The sequence below is a fragment of the Onthophagus taurus genome, chromosome 8, assembly GCF_036711975.1.
Source record: "Onthophagus taurus isolate NC chromosome 8, IU_Otau_3.0, whole genome shotgun sequence".
NCBI lineage: Eukaryota > Metazoa > Arthropoda > Insecta > Coleoptera > Scarabaeidae > Onthophagus > Onthophagus taurus.
The window spans coordinates 9,113,058-9,138,099 of NC_091973.1; the positions used below are offsets into that span (position 1 = coordinate 9,113,058).

Sequence of the window (25,042 nt, forward strand, 5' to 3'; positions counted from 1 at the left end):
CATGATACAATGTTAAATGGAGCAACTCCTGGAAGCTTGGGGTTGGTCAATAGTCCAACAAGTGGGTGGATGACAGGGCCTTTATTCTTGAAGATTTTGGAGCACATTAGAATCTATACAAAATGTACTAAAGACGACCCTATTCTCATAGTAATGGATAACCATGAGAGCCACTGCACATTGGAAGCTGTTCTATTTGCTAAAAAACATGGAATGAGTCTAGTCACATTTCCACCTCACTGCACCCATCGATTGCAGCCGTTAGATTTTTCAGTGATGGAACCATTCAAAGGACGACTATCAGTTGCCCAAAATTGTTGGTTAACAAGCAATCCGGGAAAGACGTTAACCATTCATAACTTGGCAAGTTTAGCAAATGTAGCTTACTGCTCTGCATTCACCATTAAAAACATTGTAGAATTTGGCTATTTTCCCGAAATGCGTTCACAGATGACGATTTTGAAGCCGCTTTTGTAACTGCTCGTGCCCAAGAGCCAACAACTACTCCACCAGCATTGCTAGAGATCGTTCCATCGCACCCTTCTTCAGGATTGCAAGGCCGGACAAAGATTATCAAAGGCAAGAAACACAAGAAAAAAGAAGTCAAGAATTCTAACGGAGACTCCGGAAAAGAACAGGATTGAAGAGGAAACATTGAAAAGAATAGCTAAAAAAAGAAAACTGGTTTTGAATATAGATCATGAACAAGAGAAAAAGTCTGAAGTTTGTGTAAAGAAAAGCGAGACAATGTAGAACTCGCAGTCCGTGAAAATAGTGATAACAGCGAAAGCAGTGCTGATGAATATTCAAATTATGACGAATCAGATGATTTAGATTCAGAGGATGAAGCAGAAGAAAATGAGAATTTAGTCATAGGAGATTTTGTCTTGATAAAGTTTCCAACAAAAAAATCAGTTCGACACTTTGTTGCTCAAATTGATGGAAAAATAGATGCAAATGAACCCGAATATTCAGTCAAATATTTGAAACGACAATTAACCAAGTATGAAGATTCATTCAAATTTTATTTCACAGATGTTCCTGAAACCAGCGATGTTAGTGGTGATGACCAGGGCACGGAACTTTTGTAACAAAACGATACGACTTCCCCCCTCCACACCTTCTGATTAAAATTTCAAGTTAGAAAAAAATTATGTTAACAAAAATTGTTCCTGAAACAATTCTAAACAAACTTTGTCAACATCTTTTTTTGATTTAATCAATAATTAAAGAGATAACCTCAAAATAATAATTTTTAAATTTTTATACATAATTACACTTAGATGTTTAATTAATAGAGATGTAAACATTTTGTATTAAGATGATTGATTCAAAATCGAAGTTGAAACAAATTTTATTTAAAACATTTTTTGATAAAAACAATAATTATTGAGATAATTAATTTTGATAGCATACTATTCAGAGGGAAATTAAAATTTCAAGTTAGCAAAAAATTGTATTAACAAACACTGTTCCTGAAGTAATTCTAAACAAATTTTGTTAACAACATTTTTTGATTAAATCAACAATAAGGATATAACCTCAAAAATATTAATTTTTGTAGCACAGTGTTCAGAGAGAAATGAAAATTTCAAGTTAGAAAAAAATTGTTTTAACAAACACTGTTCCTGAAGTAATTCTAAACAAATTTTGTTAACAACATTTTTTGATTAAATCAACAATAAGGATATAACCTCAAAATAATAATTTTTAAATTTTTATACATAATTACACTTAGATGTTTAATTAATAGAGATGTAAAATTTTGTTATTAAGATAATTGATTCAAAATCGAAATTGAAACAAATTTTATTTAAAACATTTTTTGATAAAAACAATAATTATTGAGACAATTAATTTTGATAGCATACTATTCAGAGGGAAATTAAAATTTCAAGTTAGCTAAAAATTTTATTAACAAACACTGTTCCTGAAGTAATTCTAAACAAATTTTGTTAACAACATTATTTGATTAAATCAACAATAAGGATATAACCTCAAAAATATTAATTTTTGTAGCACACTGTTCAGAGAGAAATGAAAATTTCAAGTTAGAAAAAAATTGTTTTAACAAACACTGTTCCTGATGCAATTCTTAACAAATATTGTTAACAAAATTTTTTGATTTAATCAATAATTAAGGAGATAACCTCAAAATAAGAATTGTTAAATTTTTATACATAATTACACTTAGATGTTTAATTAATAGATGTAAAAATTTTGTATTAAGATAATTGATTCAACATCGAAATTGAAACAAATTTTATTTAAAACATTTTTTGATAAAAACAATAATTATTGAGATAATTAATTTTGATAGCATACTATTCAGAGGGAAATTAAAATTTCAAGTTAGCAAAAAATTTTATTAACAAACACTGTTCCTGAAGTAATTCTAAACAAATATTGTTAATAAAAATTTTTGATTTGATCAATAATTAAGAATGTAAGCTCAAAAAAATTTTTATATATATATTTTTATATATTTGTTATTGAGAAAATCGTTCTAGAATTTAATTTAGAACAACTTTTCTATGAAATTTTCTGCTGAGAACGAGTGGAGGGGGGAAATCGTATCATTTTGTTACAAAAGTTCCGTGTCCTGGTGATGACATAATTTTGAAACTTCCTCAACCAGTAACATCAGGAGGGACCTCAAGAACAATGGCTGTTCTCTCCTTTATAGTTAATTTTGATGGGCTTAATATTTAGTAAAAGAATATGTTTGGTTTATTATGTTTTTTTCTTTCATGTTCAAATGCACCCCTCATGTGTTCAGAACTGCCCCAGAAGTTTAAGTATAAGTATGATAAAAGTTTACTAACATGTTGCCCAAGTGACAGGAGTTATTCAAATATCAAAGTGTTCAAATGTACCCCCTTCTCCCCTAAGATGTAGATTTTTTATCTGAAAAATTATTGATCAATTATTTATATTAAAAAAAGATAATGTCTTAATCAGTTTGTTGTTGAAATAAATCACAAAGTTCATTATCATGCAGAGAAACATTATCAGATACAGATTTTACAAAGTAAGTGTTTAGATGACAAAGGCTCATAATGTTTTTGTTGATTCACTTTGTCTACTTTAGCTAGGTAGGTGTGTAAGGGCCATAATTTGTACTTCTACTTACATGACCATCCCAATTTGCAAATATCAATGCTAAAATACTATGATAAATATATATTATAAATAAATTTTTAATTTTCCTCAGCTGTCCTCAGTGTTTATATATTCTGGGACACTCAATACATAAAAACATATAATCTTAAATATATACATACCTCTTGTGTTAATTCTAATCCTAAATCTAATTGTTCTGGTTCTTCTTGATTAACATTGATATTGTTAGGTTCATTTTGATTAGAATGAGATGTAGTAATATCAGGTGGTGCCTCTTGATTAAGATTTGGAATCGTTGTCCGGTTAACATTGAGCAAATAGGCGGTAATATCAGAATGTGTATTTACTCGATTGTATCTTCCCAAAGAGTTTAGCTCTGCAAATACTTCTCGTTCATAGTTCATAAGTACAGAATCAAGGTTTTTTGGATGAACATAGTGGGCCCTAAGAACAGAGGTGCCCAAGGATCTCCAACTTGTCCCATTATCCAAGTCAAGATCAGTAGCATTAAATAGTTCATTTTCAAAATATGAGTCCGGGTTAACTCGAAGTATGCTTAATATTAAGGCGAGTTGAAGTAATTCGTCTCTGTACACTTTTTTTAAACTTAACATTGTTTCGAATTTGTTTTTTTTCCGATTGTCAATTATTTTTTCGAATTTCTTTTTTTTCCGATTGTCAATTATTTTTTTTTTGTATCCTAACCTATAAATTTGTCGGTCACTAAATCATGATCACTTCTGTATTGTTTATGTTGTTCTAAAATAAACACTACGTTAATATGATGTTCCTTTAACTGTTGTTGATGTTTTCACTAAAAAAATGTTGAGGAAAACTATAACACAAAATTTTTACCCGAATAATTTTTGCTTTTATCATGCACTTTGACAGTTCGTTTGAGTACCGGTTCGTAAAATCGTAGATAAAACGCGAATTGAGTGTCGGTTGATGTCGTATTTGATATTGGACGACGCAATAGATATTCGGGCTGCAATATGAAGAAATGTCATCACTTTCTGTCATGTATTCTTTTAATACAATCTCACCTCCTCGGTAGAGACCAGGCCTGGATTCACGGAACGTTATTGCGCACTGAGTACACGGTGTGGTGGGAGCACTTTTTAGAAACGCGCTATATGCAAAATAACCCAATAATAGATAAACAAAGAGAACTAAATTTAAAATCAGGGAAAATCGACTTTCAGACAAATATTTTTATGTTTTTAAACAAACAAAATATTTGTTCCATCACAATAATTAATATATTTTTGCATCTATATATTCACGCATATATTTATATACATACACATCCCCTCCTTTATAACTCTCATTATCATTCGAAAATAAATCTAATATAATCTAATAAATAAAAAATTAATACATACCATTTAATTCCCACACCTTCTACTAGTTTGGAAGAAAGAAACTCTTTTACTTTTCCACAACTACTAAAATTGAAGTCATTTAAATTTATTATGAACAATTCTTTCTAGACTCTTACATATTCAATGAATTGGATTTTGTTTCAAGTGCCCTTTCAACTTCGCTTCCTGTTAATCCAAACGCAAGTTCCTTGACGTCATTTTCTAACATTTGACGACCATTTTTATTTGTTATTATAAATTAAAAAGGATCAAGGTTAAATTTTGTTTTTACCATTTAAAATTTAAAACAAGTATACATTTTTCAATAACGTGTTTATTGCTTTTAAATATAGATGCCGGTAAAGTTATTTTAAGATTTCTGTATTTAGCGACATCTATATATCTCAACTTCAGTTTTAACAAAGATGGAGAATATTTCTGCTATGTTAACAGATTTGATAATCAAATTTGGATAGTGAACCCCAAAATAACTGTTAGAGTAAACGCATTTCGCTAGAATTGGCTGGCTCAGTAACAGCAACAGTCTAGAACCAGCATCATCGGTTGGAGCAGCCTGAATATAATCATTCTGCTTCTTTAACTCGAAAATTAGGAAGCGCAAGCACTGTTAGGCCGGTATTACACTATCATAGTTCTGTCTTAAGCGGCCTTTACACGATCAATAGTATTGACAATACAACCATTAATCCTCGTGGTAACCAGTCTCAATACTTCACTACCTTACACGATCAATATTAGTGTCAATAAGTTTGCTCAATAAATTACCCAATCTACGTAGTTTTACTCGCTTATTTGCAGGTTTTTTCCTTCCAAATATGGATAATGGTACAAAAGCTTGCGTAGCTAAAAGCTATAATTACAGGATGGAAGAATAGTTGAAGAACAGAGATGAATATTCTCATCTAGTACTGTTGAAAGAAATCACTGATGAAAACAATGATTTCAAGAACTACTTTGAAAGTACATTTAACACACTGTTACAGATGATTGAACCATTTTTGAAAAGACAGGATAGCAATATGAGAGAAAGTATAAGTGTTAGGGAAAGATTAGCCTTAACCCTGAGGTACTTGGCCACAGGAAGAAATTTTGAAGCCTTAAAGTTTTCTGTCATAATGTCCCCAGCAACTATCAGCAAAGCTGTAATAAGCATGTAGAAGATTGTGGGCATAGATATGTTATATAAGTATATGTATAATGAAACCTCACTGAAACGGGGTAACTAAAAATAGGTTACTACAACTAGGGCTAAAACGGAATCCTTACTGCTTTGCTGCTTCTGTCGGCTGCTGCTGTGCTGGTTTCTTGAACCTCTCAAGAAAAGACAAAGCAAAACCCACCCATGAGGAAGATGTGTAAAGTTCGTCGGCCGTCTTTCCCGACCGCTTTGATGCGGCAATCTAGAATAAATATTTTCGTTTATAAAGTGCGAGGTTGAAATTAATTTTTGCCAATTTTATGTACAAAAAGATAGAAAGAAAAAAGGTACCCCAGAATAATTAGTAAGACCGAGCTAGAAACAGGCTAAAAGTGAAGGAATAAATCAGGCAGTAAGAAGATATGAAATAAAGAAAAAAACAAAAAGCAGGTTGTACCCAACCAAACCCACAAATAAAGAGGTATTCAAAGAAGGAATAACCCAGAAATAATTAGATTAGTCCGAGGAATATGAAACGTCCGAACGAATTCATACAGAACTTTAAGATAAACCAAAATGAAGAAGACCCAAGTCAGAACCACGCTAAAAGTTGACTAATAAACTAGTCTAGAGGGAGTGAGAAGTCCGAACGAAGGCAAATACAATACCGAGAATACATAGAACAAATACCAAGAACTTGGAACCTATTAGACGTAAGTAGTGAAAGTAAGAAGCTCGAACGAGACTAAAAAGATAAGATGCTGAACCAAGACAGAATACAGATGTGAGAAAGAAGAGGAAAGAATGAGGAGAAAGAAAATGTCAAAAAGTAGCGTGGTCAATAAAAAAGCTATAACATCGAATACTTGAAATAACCGCCAACCCCTGTCAGAAGCTTACATACATAGAAGAATACGTAGTCAAAAAAAGATTGTATAATCAAGAAAGAATTTTCACGATGCTAGAAATGCTACAAAGAAGAGCAAAGAGTCAAAATGTAATGCAAGTATGCCGAAGGAAATCAGAAAGAGAGAAGGAAGTCACGAGGTAGAAGCACTGAAACAATCTAAGAATTAGGAAGACGCCAAATTAATCGAAACTAAGAGTGAAAATGAAAAGGGCAACTTAAACGACATCTATATATCCCAACTTCAGTTTTAACAAAGATGGAGAATATTTCTGCTATGTTAACAGATTTGACAATCAAATTTGGATAGTGAACCTCAAAATAACTGTAGAGTCAACGCATTTTGCTAGTATTGGCTAGCTCAGTACTAGCAACAGTCCAGAATCAAAATCATCGGTTGGAACAGCCTGAATATAATCATTCTGCTTCTTTAACTCGAAAATTAGGAAGCACTGTTAGGCCGGTATTACACTATCATAGTTCCGTCTTAAGCGGCCTTTACACGATCAATAGTATTGACAATACAACCATTAATCCTCGTGGTAACCAGTCTCAATACTTCACTACCTTACACGATCAATATTATTGTCAATAACTTTGCTCAATAAATTACCTTTTTACACAAATTTTTACAAAAGCTTGCGTAGCTAAAAGCTATTATTACTGGATGAAAGAATAGTTGAAGAAAAGAGAGATGAATATTCTCATCTAGTACTGTTGCAAGAAATCACTGATGAAAACAATGATTTCAAGAACTACTTTCAAATGGATGAAAGTACTGAAATGTCTAAACTGTTGCTATTAACAGTACTAGCAGTACTACAATCTGCCACAAAAAAACAAAATGTTTTCTTCTAGTTGGGGTGTACGAACTGACCTCAGATTCCCGGAAAATAAAAGAAATACGGAGATACATTAACAACTAAAAGTAGTTTATTGATTATAATTGATACTATAAAATCAACATTTACTCAAAACTGAACTATAAAACATTAAAAACTTAAAGAGTTTAACAAATATATCAAACTCAACAAAACACTTATCATTGAAAGTTGTGAAAAAGTGAAGTTAATGTGTGGTTGACTGTTTTGACGTTACATAGTTCTGGTGAGGTCGTCACAGATGGGGAAGTGTATTGTGGTGGAGAAGTACTGTAACTAAATGCCGAAAATGATGAGGAATGATGCGGATTATTTGAACTTCCTGGAGGTTTCTGTTCCACATTGATTTTAATGGCATTGCGATGAAGAGTACCGAAGCTTGCCCCAAAAAGGATGTCATTTATTCTCTATAGCTTTCTCTGCGAAAGCTCGTTGTGTGGAATCTAATGTCAGCAATTTTACTATCAAGCTTTTGCAATTGTCGGAATGTTAGTATCGGGGTTCGACAAGGTTTCCAAAAGTGAACATTGATTTCAATCTTTTAGTTTGATGAGTTTGAGGTAATGTATTTGGGGGAATATTAAAGATGTTGATGCTGTGGCAGAAGTCCGTTGAACGTATTCACCTATTTCTTGTTTCTCCGAACCATCCTCTTGTTCCTCCAATTCGTGAAATAACCTTTTACAATAAGGTACACATCATGGCACCAATATTTTATTTTGTTATATACCGAAGAGTCTACAGATATAGCTCACGAATTCGGAATCCGACATCATTTTTGGCATACTCTTGGCTCATTGGATGGGAAACATATAGCTATAACGAAACCAGACAACTCAGGCTCCTTGTATTATAATTACATGGAATTTTCAGCATCGTACTTTTGGCTCTAGTTAATGCAAAGAAGGAATTTATAATTTTGGTGTTGGAATGAAAAGTCGAATTTCGGATGGAGGGGTGATGTTCTACTCTAAATTTGGAGAAATTTTGCCGAAAACAATTGATCGTTTCTAATATGTATTTGATGCTGGCGAGGCATTTGCATTACATAACAATTTAATGAAACCTTACTCTCAAAGATTACTGAATGCACCTCAATGCAACACGCGCTCGCGTAGTTGTAGAGAATGCATTCGGGATATTGAGTTCACGGTTTCGTGTGTTTCAGTAACTTATCAATCTACAGCCACCAAAAGCTACAACAGTTACTCTTGCCTGTTGTTATTTGCATAATTTCTTAATGAAAGAAAATGAACTGTATCTCACCTCATATGATCTAGGTAGAGATGCGGAAAATTTGTCAGCCTTACAAAGTACTTTTCAAAGAAACAGTTCTACAGTTGCCAAGGCAGTCCGCCACCAATTTTGTTATTATTATAATAATGAAGAAAAATACTGAAAGCCTCATTTAATGTTGACTTCTTTTAAAACTGTATTTAATTTTTTGAAATACAGTACCATTAATACTTACTGCTTTGAAATTTCTTTTAAACCTGTTACCTACAACATAGTGGGGAAATCATGTAGAAGATAGTGGGCGTAGATGTGTTATATAAGTGTATGTAACTAAAAATAGGTTACTATAACTAGGATTAAAATGGAGTCCCTATACGAACAAATTGACTTTTTGCCTAAACTTACTGCCTTGCTGCTTCTGTCGGCTGCTGCTGTACTAGTTTCTTGAACCTCTAAAGAAAGGACAAAGCAAAAAACACCCATGAGGAAGATGTGTAAAATTCGTCGGCCCTCTTTCCCGACCTCTTTGATGCAGCAACCTTCTTGATTATAGCTGAAAATGGCTGTCATTTAAAAGCCAAAACCGGTCCAATGAATAAATATTTTTGTTTATAACGTGCAAGGTTGAAATTAATTTTTGCCAATTTTATATACAAAAAGATAGAAAGAAAAAGGTAGCCCAGAATAATTAGTCAGACCGAGCTAGAAACAAGCTAAAATTGAAGGAATAAATCAGGCACTAAGAAGATATGAAATAAAGAAAGAAACAAAAAACAGGTTGTAACCAACCAAACCCACAAACAAAGAGTTATTCAAAAAAGGAATAACCTAGAAATAATTAGATCAGTCCGAGGAATATGAAACGTCCGAACGAATTCAAACAGAACTTTGAGATGAACCAGAATGAAGAAGACCCAAGTCAGAAGCAAGCTAGAAATTGACTAATAAACTAGTCCAGAGGGAGTGAGAAGTCCGAACGAAGGCAAATACAATACCGAGAATACATAGAACAAATACCAAGAACTTGGAACCTATTAGACGTAAGTAGTGAAAGTAAGAAGCTCGAACGAGAAAGATAAGATGTTGAACCAAGACAGAATACAGATGTCAGAAAGAAGAGGAAGGAATGAGGAGAAAGAAAATGACAAAAAGTGGCGTGGTCAATAAAAAAGCTATAATATGTGTGAAAATAACATCGAATACTTGAAATAATTGCCAACCCCAGTCAGAAGCTTACATACATAGAAGAATATGTAGTCAAAAAAAGATTGTATAATCAAGAAAGAATCTTCACGATGCTAGAAATGCTACAAGGAAGAGCAAAGAGTCAAAATGTAATGCAAGTATGCCGAAGGAAATCAGAAAGAGAGAAGGAAGACACGAGGTAGAAGCACTGAAACAATCTAAGAATTAGGAAGACGCCAAATTAATCGAAACTAAGAGTGAAAATGAAAAGAGCAACTTAAACGAGACATCTGTCTCCTCAACAACTTTACTACTAGAAGCATGTTAAAGGCGCTAATATTTGAAGAAATTCAATAAGCTGCAGTACCTACAGGATGAAGATCAGAAATGAACACACATTTCCAACCAAATAGACCATCTACTAATCGACGCTTGTTATATTCATAATCACTTCATCAAATCTCATGAACCTATGTAAAGACCTGCAAAGGAATAAGCTAAAGCAATTAAGGAAGAGCTGCCGACAAGTTTACAACGTGACAACAATATGACGACACGATAAAGATGGGGAAAATGGATAGGATTGCAATAAAGCAACAACATGAGGAGAACGAGGGGAAATGTCCAAGAATACAGAGAGGCGAGAAAGCAGAAGAAACTAGACAACCTTAGGCAACGGAATGTAACGAGAATATTCTACGGAGAACTCAATGAAGAAGAAAACGGTTAAATCAATAACCACGTGGTATAAGGATAAAGATGGGCATCTGGTGTAGGACCCCAACTTAATACTAACAGGATAGACCCAGTATTTTGATCAGCTGCTTAATGTGAATGTAGATGCTGGCATGGCCGCGGCTATTTGAAGCGGAGTAAACGATGAGGAACAGGAAGCATCAACCCTAGTAGGTAGAAGAACTTCAAAAACTAAAAAAATAATGTCATCTGGTAGCAACCAAATTCTTGCGGAGTTCCTTCAACAGGGAGGGGCTCGACTAATCTGTCAGTTACACAAAACATACGAGCAAATATGGACAACAGAAGAAATGCATCTAACCTATTAATAAGAAGGCAAAACTGCTGAAGTGTGCAAATTAAAGAGGTACAGGTTCTAGGAGACTACGTATATTGATTCCGAGTAGGTAAATACCAAATATTTGTGACACCAGAACTTAGACAAGGGTGTAGAGCACAACATTGAAACATTCTATATGTTCGCTGACTTCAAGTCCGCTAATGACAGCATCATGGATGGACCGATCTGGAAGACAAGTTCATGGAATAAGAATGGATGGAGGAGGAAACTCTAGGAAATCAGGATTCTCTTGGGGAATAAATAGGACTTTGACAAAAATATCGACGGTGTAACACTTCTAAATATATCTAGTGCCTGTTTGATGGAGTGCTTTAGTGGTAGACGAGATTTTCATAAAGTCTTGTCTCGTCTCGCCGATGAACTAATAAGTCTTGTATCAAGTCTCGTTTCGCAACCTCCACTCTCGTCTCGTCTCGTTTCTCGTAAGAGAGTCTCATAAAAGTATCGAAACCTCGTCATGCATAATCTTATTGTCTCAGTGCAATAAGGAATACTTAAATACTTGCTATAATGTAAGACTCGGAAGAGAGAATTACAGCCCTCAGCCCTGTCGGTCGCAAATGATTTTGTTTTTCACCCAATCGTTTAGGCATAACAAACATCGTGCAGATTTATTATTAAGGCGATTTCGATGTCTTCTTATAGTTAATGCAGCACGTGAGAATAATCATTCCGTCGGGACTGAAGTAGCAGGTATGCTTAAGAGATCTCGTGCCTTTAAACTTAAAATAGGAAATGCAGAAGCATGAATTTTCCACCATTGTAATATATCTGTGTCTTTATTACACCGAAGCATAGAATAATATTTTTAAAGCTCCTGCATCCATTTTCCTTCGGAAGGCGTAGAATTTACTGCATACAAAACATCAAAATCAATTACAAAATCCGACTTTTTCGCTCTAGAATCTTCTTGTTCCTCCAATGCCGTTACTTTCGAACGTTGGCCTTCTTATTGATGGAAATAGGCTTTGTATACATCTTCAAATTTCTGAATCGAAGTTTCTTTTAATTCTTGGCTCCATCTTGTTATATCAGAAACTTCTATCTTATGCCGCGAATCGAGAATTAAAACTGCAGCATGAATCTAATTAGTTTTACGATAATGCTTTAATATTTTGTCTCTCTGAAAACTAACAATAAGCTGCTCTTCGACACCATTTCGATCTGCCTTTCGGTTCCATGCAAATATTTTGCTCTCAATATTATCTGTTAGTATATTGATACATACAACCACCATAGGTAATTTGACGTAGTTCTCTCCTCCGAGTTTCTTGGAAAGTATTTCAAAGTTGATTAGTAATTTATGCACTTCTTCTAGCAGTATCCATTCTTTGTCCTGAAGAGCATATGGTTTTAAATCAACAACAGTTTGATATAGATACGAAAATATTTACAGCAATATTGCAGATATTATTTGCAGAAATACTTACCTGCAATGACACGCTAGACTTCATGCACGAGACGAGACCAATGAAAGTCTCGTCTTGTCTTGTCCGAGTATCGTCTCGAGACACTCTCGTACGCATCACTAGAGTGCTTATCAACTTACCGATGATGATACAAAAAAAATAGTATGACAGTGATGTTTATCATTGTGGATATTAGAAACCACGCACGGAATCCCTTTGGTCTAAATTAATACGTCTTCTATGACAAATTCTGCACCTGGAAAGTCTAAACGAGTTTAGCGGTGACCCACATGCAAGACGTAGCCAAATGCCGCTGGAGATTAACAGTGTTGAAAACGGGATTGCCATCAAGAGAGCTATTAACTATGTACACTTCAGCTTTGTCACTAACAAAGCGGGAAAAGTGGCCGCTCAGTTCCAAGTGAAAGTTATTTATAGATGTTACGAAGTCCATAATGCTACAGGGCTGCGAAATAGGAGCCCACAAGTTAAACCAAGGTAGATCTCGACGCTAATAAGTTGTTCATAGTAGTTTGACAAGTTCAAAATTGGCACGGCGTAACCCGGAAGTTTCAAGCTTTATTTCTAATAACACCAGCTATGATAGCCTACGAACTTATAATGAAACCAGATATTGAATATGTCAGATAGGCGACACAAAGTAAGAAGATCAAAAACATGGCCTAATCCAGAAAAAATAATAAAAAAGAAATTCAATATAACGATGAAATTAAGGAAGATACTGAAAATGAAGAATCCAGATTACAAATAATAAAGTAGCTCAAACTACTAAATATAAAGTGGGATAAAATTTCTTGCAATTAATAGCGTTGGAATATTAAAATAAATAATACATCATAAATGAGGAATATTATGAGTATTAAATTATGTTATGGAAGTAAATGTCCATTAAAAATATTTCTTTATAATATAATGTGATACTTAAGAATAAAAAGAAATTTTAAGAATTTGTAAAAATATTTATTTATTGAGCAATATAAGTAACAAAAAATGTAGATGTAATATAAAATATTGCATTTATGATTGAAGGTGTGTTAAAATGTCATCAATAATTGTTAAAAACTTTTATAAAAACATCTACATTTATATAAAAATGTCATAATCTATATAGTATAGGTTAACACTAAATTGTTTTAAGTTCCTCCAATACCGTTTTTAACAGGAAAACGTCTATTTTAACGTTTATGTATTCTTCTGAGCAATTGTAAAGTGGGGTGTAGTCAACAAAGAATTTATTGAGATTCAACGAAATATATTTCGAAGTGTTTTTAATAAAATTAGGATATTCTTTGGCTAAATCACGTTTAATTATCTTTGGTAATCTTTGAATTTGGTATGAAATTTCATCATCCTTCCCAATAATAATTTTAAATAAACGTTTAAATCTGCTTTTATCCGAAATAGAAAATATTGCAACAATTAATAAAAAATAAAAATCTAATAATTTAAAATCAACTTTTGGAAATAGATTAGAAAGATTAATTAATGTGCTCACAATAGATTCTGACACAATTTCGTCGTCAGTATCAGATTGTTTAAAAAGTATTGGAAGATAACATTTTAAATCTTGTAACGAACGCAAATCGCGTTCTGTTATAGACTCCTTACGCGATAAAATAAACGTAATGATTTCAGCAACAAAAACATTACTAACTAAATTAAACTTAACGTCAACAAAAGTTTTATTAATATGGGGATAACAAATAATAATATTTTTAATGGTTAAATAATACTGGCAAATCATAAGATAAGAGCCGCCGTTTGGTTCAAATAAAAGTTGGACCAATTTTTGAAGCAACGCCTCTTTGGCAACTTCCTTTAACCTCTGAAAAATTGTTCCGGTATAAAAACAAGCAAAAGTAAGAGCTACATAATTCTCTGAAATAAAACACTTACAAATCAGACCTAATAAATCCTCAGCGATATCATTTTGAGGGGAATGTTTCAATGATACCTTGTATATATTGCAAGACGGATATCTCAAAAACTTTGTAGCCCCTGGAGTTCCCATTACACCAGGAGATCTTAAAAGCAACTCTAAACGAACAAGCACATCTTGAATAACCTCATCTTTTACGTTTAAATTCATCAATCTTGTAAGTAAATATTCTACAAACATAAGTGAGCATGGAGTTACATCAACAAAATGCAGCCCTTGAATCGCTTTTAAAATTGTGCTGTAAATTTGATTTATGTTAACCGTCATTGCATATACTTTATTAGCAATCATTTTTAAACCAGGCGTTTCCAATAATTGCCCGATTTGATCTCGAGGAAAATCGCATATCTCCCCAAATAATGAAGAACAATGCGGAGATTCACCAATAAAAATTAATACTCCAAATTTACTGTGATTATTTTTGGAAATAAGAGTTTCAAAGCAAATTTTTTCAAGTTCTGGGAAACGTTCAAAAACGTGCAAAAGAGATACTGGACGGGTTCCCAATTCAGATTTCGTCCCCATTATACGATTTGCTAATACTTGCATTATTTGAGCAGCGAGATTCCTAAAAAATAAGTATTAATAATAATACTTGTATTATTATAATAATTTTACCTGTTTGAAAATTTTGGATGTGCCATAATGTCTAAAGTCCTTCTAAAAACGTCAATAAGAAAAGGATCAGTCAACGATTTTAATTTAGCATCACTTATAATAGCTGTAATCGCAATAAGATGTAATTCGTGATAACCATGCGAAGCGGACAGCATTCTTTGGAAGTGAATTGGAAATAAATTCCTTCTTAATTGGAACGATTTAAAAGTAAACAAAATCATTTCTTTATTTCCCGAGCATCTGTTTAAAGCGGCATCTTCAAGTTCGTAAAGGTGAGTATTTAATCGCGAAATTAAGTAATCATAGATATCATCCGACAAATAGGAAATTGATCCGACGACTTCACTCGCGACTTTTACAGCAGCAGATGTGGCTTTGCGATATTTCGTTTGGCACATAATGTAGTCGCAAATGCGGAAAAACAATTTCATCAGTTCTTGATCAACTTCCAAATTGTTTTGTTTTATTACGCAATGTTTTAATATTTCCAAATGAGTCTATAAAAAAATGGAATTAATTTTAGATTAAATTTATTTTTAATTCTTACCACAAAAATTTGTTCAATGCATTTCTTAGAATAAGCATCAACGTTTGTGTCAATCAAAGGCAATGTGACGTATATAATTTCGCTGCATAATCCTTGAAGATACCGAAGACCATCGTTTGTAATAAAACAGTCGATGAAAACAAGTATAGCCTCTCCGGTTGTATAAACTGGATTTGCTAAATGAGCGAGGTAATCTCGAGAATCCTTAATGTTGAGGTATTGCTGGTGGAGTGCTTCAATTAAAAGTCGAATTAAGTTGTCAATGTCGGTGATTCTATAAAGATTTAAATAAATCTTTTTAATTGTTTTTGCGTAGGTCCGTATGGCACTCAATTTGTCTAAATTTGGGACGGTTAAACTAACGAATAAACTCGTTTTTATCCCAGATATTAACACCTCATCATAATTCGCTTTGTTGTAACTAATTAAATCGTATGCATATTCAGTTCCAAGCCCACTTAAAGTAACTTGCTTGATCATATCCCAACCCCTTTGAATGTATCTTTCAAAAATCTGACGCGTCGGGATTCTATTTCCGCTTAAATCTTCGCAATCCACAAAAGGAAATTTTTCTCGCAACTTCGTGTATGTTCGAGACAATAAATATAAAGCCCTAACATGAATTTCCATTAAAACTCGTGTTTGGTATGAAGCTTTCGGGTTATGATACTTATTAGGAAATATTCGCACCAATTTATCTAATTCAAGAAAAAATTCCAAATACAGAGGACGGTTTTTTCTAACCATCGATAATAACACAAGATTTAAAAATGTATGAATATTATATCTCATAACTGGTTCAAGTCTCCCATATTGTTTTTTAATACATTTCATAAACAACCGAAAATGCTCCTCTTCAACGTAAGAATCCTTGTTCGGATTTGAACAACATAAATCAAAAATCAAATTTATTACGGTTTTATCTTTCTTATTAAGCGCTACTTTACTGACGATCTCGTTGATTAAATCGAAGTCAATTTCTTCTAAATAATCTTTGTGGCAATAATATTTAATAACTTGTAATTTGTAGAATGCGTTAAATGTACCAATTCGTTTTATGAATTTTTCTCGAGCCGCATCCGAAATTGTTGGAATAACATATGTTATTATAGACGAACGTAATGTTCTAAAACAAGTTTTAAAAAATTGATTATTTCATTTTTTAATACATAAAAAAATTGTACCATCACCAACGAAATTATAATTAAATTAATTATAATTAATACCATGCATATCTATAAAACGTGACAAAAAATTTTAAATTAAAAAAAAATGTTGTAATCGTTAAAGTATTAGGCGGAAATTTTTAAGCGTTGATAAGAAAGCTTTGAAAAAGGAATGTGACTAATAAAATAGCTAAGGAACAAAAGGTGATTAAACGGAAATAATACAGTTAATCAAAGTTATTTAGAATTAAATTATAAGTAATTTTCATTTGAAACATTTTTCAAGATTTTCAGTACTTTGGGAAATTTAAAATGAAAAAAATATTTCGTAATATACGAAATACGAGCATTTTTTGCAATCACGAAAATTTGACTTTTTGGCTATAACTTGAAAACAAAAGAAGATAGAGGTTTGGTGTTTACGGGATTGGATTAGTGTCGAAAGAAGAGACCGGGACATGGCACCTACTTTTTTCGTATCTCTTATAGTTTCTGAGATAGCCTATAATAACACCCAAATTTGCCCACCCTGTACACAGTACAACAATTTTTCTTATTATCGAAAAATGTTTCCTATAATATTTGCTTGAAATATGATTTAAAATAGTTTTTATTAATAAAAAATTGCGATATCTTTGCAAAGTGGCGTTGTATAGTGATATAAAAATGATATTTATGGGGGTTATCTTAATAATTAATAATTATACCAAATAATTTTTCGAATAATACTTATTTAGAATTAAATTATAGGTAATTTTTATTTGAAAAATTTTTCAAAATTTTTGCTAGATTGGGCTATTTACTAGTATAAAATTATACAGGGTGATTCAAAAAACCGCTAACAGACTTCTAGGGCAGGTAATACATCAAAAATTAAGATGAAAAGTCATAATATACATGGGGTCGGAAATGTCTCCTTAACGAGATATAGGGGGTCAAAGTATCTTTAAAATTAAACATTATCTGCAATAAAAAGCCTTTTTTTTTTAAATATTGTGTACGCCATTGCTAATTTTGTCAAACGGGCAGTATTTTCGTGTAAAGTGATCAATTATCTATCAATTGGTCCCTTACAAAACTTTGATCAAAGCAATAGTATTTAAGAAAAACACGTTTGTAGAAAATTTGTTAATCCAATCAAAAACTGTTACTTTAATCAAAGTTTTGTAAGAGACCAATTGATAGATAATTGATTACTATACACGAAAATACAAAGTTAGCAGTGGCGTTGAAAATATTTTTAATAAAGGGCTTTTTATTACAGATAATGTTTAATTTTAAAGAAACTTTGACCCGCTAATCTCGTAAGGAGGCATTTGCAACCCGATGTATATTAAGACTATTCATTTTAATTTTTCACCCACCCCTGTACACAGTACCACAATTTTTATTTTTATCGAAAAATGTTTCGTATAATATTTGCTTAAAATATGATTTAAAATCGTTTTCATTAATAAAAAATCTCGATATCTTCGCAAAGTGGCGTTGTATAGCTATATGAAAATGATATTTTTGGTGTTATCTTAATAATTAATTATTATATCAACATTTTTTTCAAATAATACTTATTGAGAATTAAATTATAAGCAATTTTAATTTGAAACATTTTTCAAAATTTTTGCTAGATCGGGCTATTTATTAGTATAAAATTATTTAATTTCCCTGTACAGGATGGTTTAAACTCGATGTCCGAATAGGCTAACTCGGAAACTATAAGAGTTAGAAAAAAAGTAGCTTACATGTCATGATCTCGTATTTCGAGAAATTGGTAATGCCGAAAACCTCAAAGCGCTATCGTCTTTTGTTTTTCCCCTAGAGGCCAAAATTGAAAATATCGTAAAACCAACAAGTGCAATTATCTTGGTTATTATTATAGGTGGAGTATTATAACTAAGACATTATATGGACACTTTTTTACAGAGAATTTCATGACGTAGTCAAAAAAAAATTATCGGTTTTAGATTTTGAGATATCATGACAATTTTCGTTTTTTTTAATGGAAACAACCACATTTTTTTCTGATTACAAAAATATAGGGTTTGACAGGTCTATTTCTTGTTGTTTTAGAATAAAGCTAAAAATAAACTTTTTTTTAGTGTCGTCAAAAAAATTAAACTTACAGTTTCCTGTAAATTATAACTAAAAATTAAAAAAACATATTTCTAATATTTGAAACAAATACATTTGTTGAACTATTTAATTTATATTTGTTTTAGTTAGAATAGATTGCATTATTTCACATTTTTTATTAATATTTAATATTATTATTAAATGACTTAATAAATTATTGATATATGGCGCTCATATATATATTTTTTTGATTCAAATAAACATAGCAACATTTGTTTGTATTCAAAAATTTTCAGAAGTGTCAAATTAAAAATTCTGTTTTTTAAGATGGATTACGAAAATTACGAAAAGTTTAACATGTTAGAATGTTACATATTAGAAAATAAAGTAAATTTTATATTAATTTTTAGTTATAGTACCGTAATTTACAGGAAACTGTAAATTTAATTTCTTTGACGACAATAAAAAAAAGTTTATTTTTAACTTTATTCTAAAACAATAAGAAATAGACCTATATAACCCCATATTTTTGTAATCAGAAAAAAATTACGAATTTAATAAGCGTATAATCAGTGGTTGTTTCCATTTAAAAAAACGAAAATTATCATAATATCTCAAAATCTAAAACCGAAAAATTCTTTTTGAACACGCCATCAAATTCTCTGTAAAAAAGTGTCCATAGAATGTCTTAGTTATAATACTCCACCTATAATAATAACAAAGATAATTGCACTTGCTGGCTTTACGATATTTTCAATTTTAGTCTCTAGGGGAAAAACAAAAGACGATAGCGCTTTAAGGTTTTTGGCATTAGCAGTTTCTCGAAAAATGAGATCATGACATGTAAGCTACTTTTTTTCTAACTCTTATAGTTTCCGAGATAGCCTATTCGGACATCGAATTTGAACCACCCTGTACACAGTACAAAAATGTTTGTTTTTATCGAAAAATGTTTCGTATAATATTTGCTTAAAACATGATTTAAAATCGTTTTTATTTATAAAAAATTTCGATATCTTCGCAAAGTGGCGTTGTATAGTGATATAAAAATGATATTTTTGGGGCTATCTTAATAATTAATTATTATATCAAAATATTTTTTGAATAATACTTATTTGAAATTGAATTATTGGTAATTTTTATTTGAAACATTTTTCAAAATGTTTGCTAGAATGGGCTATTTACTAGTATAAAATTATTTAATTTCCCTGTATAGGGTGTCCCAATTTCGTTGTCCGCATAGGCTATCTCCAAAACTAAAAGAGATAGAAAAAAAGTAGCTTACATGTCATAATCTCGTCTTTTGAGAAAATGTTAATGCCGAAAACTGCGAACTATCGTCTTTTGTTTGCGCCCTATCGGCAAAAATTGAAAATTTTGTGAAAACGACAATCGCGAATATCTCACTTCAATATTCTCAATTCAGTGGCATAGGTAGAATTTTTTTCCCATCTTTTATTTTCGAGATTTTAGACGTAACTATCTTTTTAAATGGAAACCATAGTTGGCTGAATACCTAAAATAATTTGTTATTTTCTTCTGATAACAAATATACAGGGTGATTCACATAAGAACCGTTCTAATAGTGAGAAATCCAGATTTAAATCCACTGGATTTTTGAATATAGTCACAATATTCTATTGTTATTAATTAATTATTATTGTTATCGATTATTATCGTTACTAATTGCTATTGTTACTGTGTGTTATTGATTTTAAATGTTAACCTTAAAATTACTTTGAAACAATTAAAAGCAGATAACTTGGAAACCAGTAGACTTAGACAATGTAAGCAAGACTACCTTTTTTGTGTAGAATTGAAAGCTCCTTCAGATTTCTGGTTCTAATTCACCATACCTCAACTGACAAAATAGTCATGACTTGATATCTCAAACTCTCTCACAAAACAAATTCGTATTTCTTATGCTCGAAAACATATATCTACCAAATTTTATGTTAATAGTACAAAAAGCTTTCGAAATAAGAATTTAACTTTCAACACCCTGTGCCTTGAAAACCACCGACATTTGTATAAGAGATGTTAGGTTACATCGTCATATTTTGGTGTCTAGTGTCTCCGGTATTCGGATTTCCCATTCTTTCTGACTCACCCTGTATATCTGTTATCAAAAGAAAATAACAAATTATTTTAGGTCATAGCCAACTATGGTTTCCATTTAAAAAAATAAAGTTACTTCTAAAATCTCGAAAATAAAAGATGGGGAAAAAATTCTACCTACGCCACTGAATTCTTCGTAAAAAGTTGCCCATTTTGTTGCCGTTTTTGCCGATGACGAGGGCGAAAACAAAAGACTAACTTTTCGGAGTTTTCGACATTAGCATTTTCTGGAAAAACGACATCATGACATGTAAGCTACTTTTTTTCTATCTCTTTTAGTTTCGGAGATAGCCTATGTCATTGGTGTCCACGAATTTTTGATCAAGATCGACTTTTTATATAAATGTCTTGCCAAGATCGACCGAAGGGTTTAAAACATTTTTTTACATTTTAAAAGTAACCTGCTACGCTAAGGCCCAGATATAGATATTATTATTTATTATCGTCGTTATGCCTCGTCGACAGCCTGTACATAGTACAATTTTTGTTTTTAAGGAAAAATGTTTCGTATAATAATTGCTTAAAATATGATTTAAAATCGTTTTTATTAATAAAAAATTTCGATATCTTCGCAAATAATACTTATTTAGAATTAAATTATCGGTAACTTTTATTTGAAACATTTTTCAACATTTTTTCTATCTATCTATTATCTGTTCCAAAATAAGTTTTAAAAAATTGATTATTCATTTTTTGATATATACAAAAATTGTACCATCACCAACGAAATTATCTATAATATCTATTAAACGTGAAAAATTTTAAATTTGAAAAAAAAATGTAATTGTTAAACTATTAGGCGGAAATTTTTAAGCGTTGATAAGAAAGTTTTGAAAAAGGAATGTGACTAATAAAATAGCTAAGGAACAAAAGGTGATTAAACGGAAATAATCAAGTTTGTATTAGACTTTGGCCGTATGAAAGGAGTCATAACTATGTTGTTGATAAGGGTAATCAAAAACCGACAAATATGCAGAAGCCAAAATAACACGAAATCATAAAAAGATTAATTTACCTCTGCTTGATATCCTGTTCTAAAACTGATACAATATCGTCTTCAATAATATCATAATAATTCTCGAAAGAAACGCGAATTACTTCTTTAAACAATATAAATGCCCCATAAGCGGAGTGATTTTCTTGAAAACCTTGGAATATTTTTTCCATAACAATTTTTACTGCGTCGCTGTTTCGGCCAAATCTCCTATACAAGCTGCTACAAATGTAATAATCTAATTTCGACCATTTTGTGTGTATCATAAGTTTATCAAAAAGTTCTTCTTGTTCCTCATCGCAATTCCATTTAGTTACTATGTAACATGCAATTTTAATAACCAACTTTAGGCACTTTTTATCAGAAGGCCCCACAAGACCTTGCAGCTTACGAAGAAAATCATGCTGGACTTGTTTTACAATGTACTTTTGGACCAATTTATCCAAAAATTTAAGGATATTATGGGTTTCTCGGTGAATCGATAATCCTCGCAATGTATGGTCATATATACGAAAAATTGTATCTCTTTCTAATTCGTCTATATTCAAAATATACATCATATTTACTTCAAATAAATGATGACTTGGTGGAATATTATTAATAAAATATATGTATTGTTCATCCAGAGACTGTAGCAATATTTGAGCAACACTATCAATGGTATGAAATGTATTAAGAAGTTCTCGATAGAATCCTTGTATCAATCGAACATAAGTGTTGAAGCTCAAGCTTTCTGGTTGCCTCAATCTTTTTAGTACAATATCAAGATTTGTAGCCTATATTATAATTAAAATTATTAAAAATTTTCAGTGTTATCGTCAACAGTGAATTACAAATAAATTTGTACATTATTGGTATTTCACTGTATTGTGTTGTAAGTATTAGTAATTAAAAGGAACCTTACCATATTCAGTGTTAATATATGTGGAGTTGCTTCCATGATGAAACGCCGAAATACACCTTATGAAGATTCATAAATTTGTGAGCTCTTAGAGCGGGTTACAATTGATGTCTTAGCAGCTCCGAAACCGGCAAAACTCCCAAAAGATCTGTTTATAAGTTCGCAGCACCATCTCGTAAGTTATTACGTAAGCTCCACGTCAATTTTCGCTCCAAAGATGGTGCCACTATCCTTTTAGATCGCAACTTTTAAATATATAAAAATTATGTATTAAAAAGTTAAAATAAAAAACAATTTATTTATTAAGTTTCTATATATTTTGTTTAAGTTTATATTAAAAAAATATATTAAAAAATAATTCAGATATAGGCAACATAACAAACTGACTCAATACATAACATATCTATCGGATGATTCAAAATTTATAACTTATCGAAAACTACCGGCTGAAGTAGTCGAATCGTTCATTTTAAATAATAAAGCTAACGAGAAAGGTCGAAATTAGTGCAATACTCTTTTTATTAAAGTGTAAAGTTGTGCTCAATTCTGAACTTTAATAAAAGGTAGGTGAAGAAAATTAAGTTAGTAAAATTTTAAAATAATTTATTAAATTAAAAATATTTTCAAATAATATTTATTTAGAATTAAATTATAAGCAATTTTTATTTGAAACATTTTTAAAGATTTTTGCTGCTTAAAATATGATGTAAAATCGATTTTATTAAGTAATACAAAATTTCGATATTTTCTTGAAGTTATTTTAATAATTATAACAAAAAATTTTTCGAATAATACTTATTTAGAATTAAATTATAGGTAATTTTTATTTGAAACATTTTTCAAAATTTTTGCTAGATTACGCTATTTATTGGTATAAAATTACTTAATTTCCCAGTACAATTTTTGTTTTTAACGAAAAATGTTTCGTATAGTATTTGCTTAAAATATAATTTAATAATAGTTCTTGAGAATTAAATTATAACTAATTTTTATTTGAAACATTTTGCAAAATTTTTCCTAAATTGCGCTATTTGCTACTATAAAATGATTTAATTTCCCTGTATATAGTACAAAATAATATATATAATATAATAATAATAATAATATATAATAATAAATATTAATTAATAAAAATGATATTTTTGGGTTGTCTTAATAATTATATCAAATTTTTTTTTAAATAATACTTATCTGGAATTAAATTATGAATAATTAATTATTAACACTTTTCAAGATTTTTGCTAGACTGGGATATTTTTCTAGTATAAAATTTTTTAATTTTTCCGTACACAGTACAAAAATGTTTCTCGAAAAATGTTTCGTATAATACTGCTTAAAATATGATTTAAAATCGATTTTATTTAATAAAAATTTCGATATCTTCGCAAAGTGGCATAATGATATAAAAATAATATTTTTGGAGTTATCTTTATAATTAATATTACATCAAAAAAATGTTTAAATAATACTTATTTGGAATTAAGTTATTAATAATTTTTATTTGAAACATTTTTCAAGATTTTTGCCAGATTGGGATATTTACTAGTATAAAGTTATTTAATTTCCCTGTACACAACACAAAAATTTTTGTTTTTATCGAAAAATGTTTCGTATAATGTTTGCTTAAAATATGATGTAAAATCGACTTTATTAATACAATATTTCGATATTTTCGCGAAGGAGTTTTGTGTAGTGATATAAAAATGATATTTTTGAGGTTATTTTAATAATTAATAATTATAACAAAAAATTTTTCGAATAATACTTATTTAGAATTAAATTATAGGTAATTTTTATTTGAAACATTTTTCAACATTTTTGCTAGATTGGGCTATTTACTAGTATAAAATTATTTAATTTCCCTGTATACAGTACAAACATTTTTGGTTTTATCGAAAAATGTTTCGTATAATATTTACTTAAAATGTCATTTAAAATCGTTTTTATTAATAAAATATTTCAATATCTTCGCAAAGTGGCGTTGTACAGTGAAATAAAAATTATATTTTTGGGGTTATCTTAATAATTAATAATTATATCCAAAATTTCTTTAAATAATAGTTATTGAGAATTAAATTAGTTGAAATTGTGCCTCTTATGGTAAGAATGTGCCACACGTTTTTTTGATGTTCCGTAATGTTCCGAAGTAACATTACTTTCGTAGTCAATAATTAATAGCCGATACATCGACAATATCATATCCGAGGCGCTAAATTCATTCTCACCATAGGAGGCACAATTTCACCCCATTTTACGGTATATTAAATTTATATATTAAACTAATTTTTATTTTAAACATTTTTCAAAA

General features: G+C 30.7%; 2 protein-coding genes across 3 annotated transcripts in view; both read right to left on the reverse strand.

Moving 5' to 3' along the window:
- The window catches only part of LOC111413909 (NFE2 like bZIP transcription factor cap-n-collar), a 50,022-nt gene extending 45,767 nt beyond the window's left edge, over positions 1-4,255 (reverse strand). Inside the window, exons 1-2 of the mRNA XM_023045048.2 lie at positions 4,170-4,255; positions 3,285-4,111 (exon numbers count right to left, since the gene is read on the reverse strand). Of these exons, the coding sequence (XP_022900816.1) occupies positions 3,285-3,737 (453 nt within the window). The 5' untranslated portion in view covers positions 3,738-4,111; positions 4,170-4,255. The remainder of the gene's footprint in view (positions 1-3,284; positions 4,112-4,169) is intronic.
- A 9,064-nt stretch (positions 4,256-13,319) lies between these two features.
- Positions 13,320-22,876, reverse strand: LOC111413894 (uncharacterized). 2 transcript variants are annotated; one of them, XM_023045026.2, is made up of 6 exons: positions 22,738-22,876; positions 21,855-22,609; positions 15,486-16,611; positions 14,939-15,435; positions 14,278-14,888; positions 14,115-14,206 (listed from the first exon to the last, which is right to left on the reverse strand). In XM_023045026.2, coding segments are annotated over exons 1-6 (3,027 nt in total). In that variant the 5' UTR covers positions 22,774-22,876; the 3' UTR covers positions 14,115-14,204. The 2 variants fall into 2 exon arrangements, with proteins under 2 accessions (XP_022900793.2, XP_022900794.2); XM_023045025.2 differs by having other exon boundaries at positions 13,320-14,888.
- Positions 22,877-25,042: the final 2,166 nt, after the last annotated feature.

Bases quoted from the DNA above. Each gene is read 5' to 3' on its own strand.
- LOC111413894 (XM_023045025.2), bottom strand. From the start codon at position 22,773: ATGGAAGCAACTCCACATATATTAACACTGAATATG. The intron at 16,612-21,854 runs GTAAATTAATCT...AACTTGTTTTAG, and splicing joins GAACAGGATATCAAGCAGAG to AACATTACGTTCGTCTATAA. The intron at 14,889-14,938 runs GTAAAATTATTA...CTTATTTTTTAG, and splicing joins CATCCAAAATTTTCAAACAG to GAATCTCGCTGCTCAAATAA.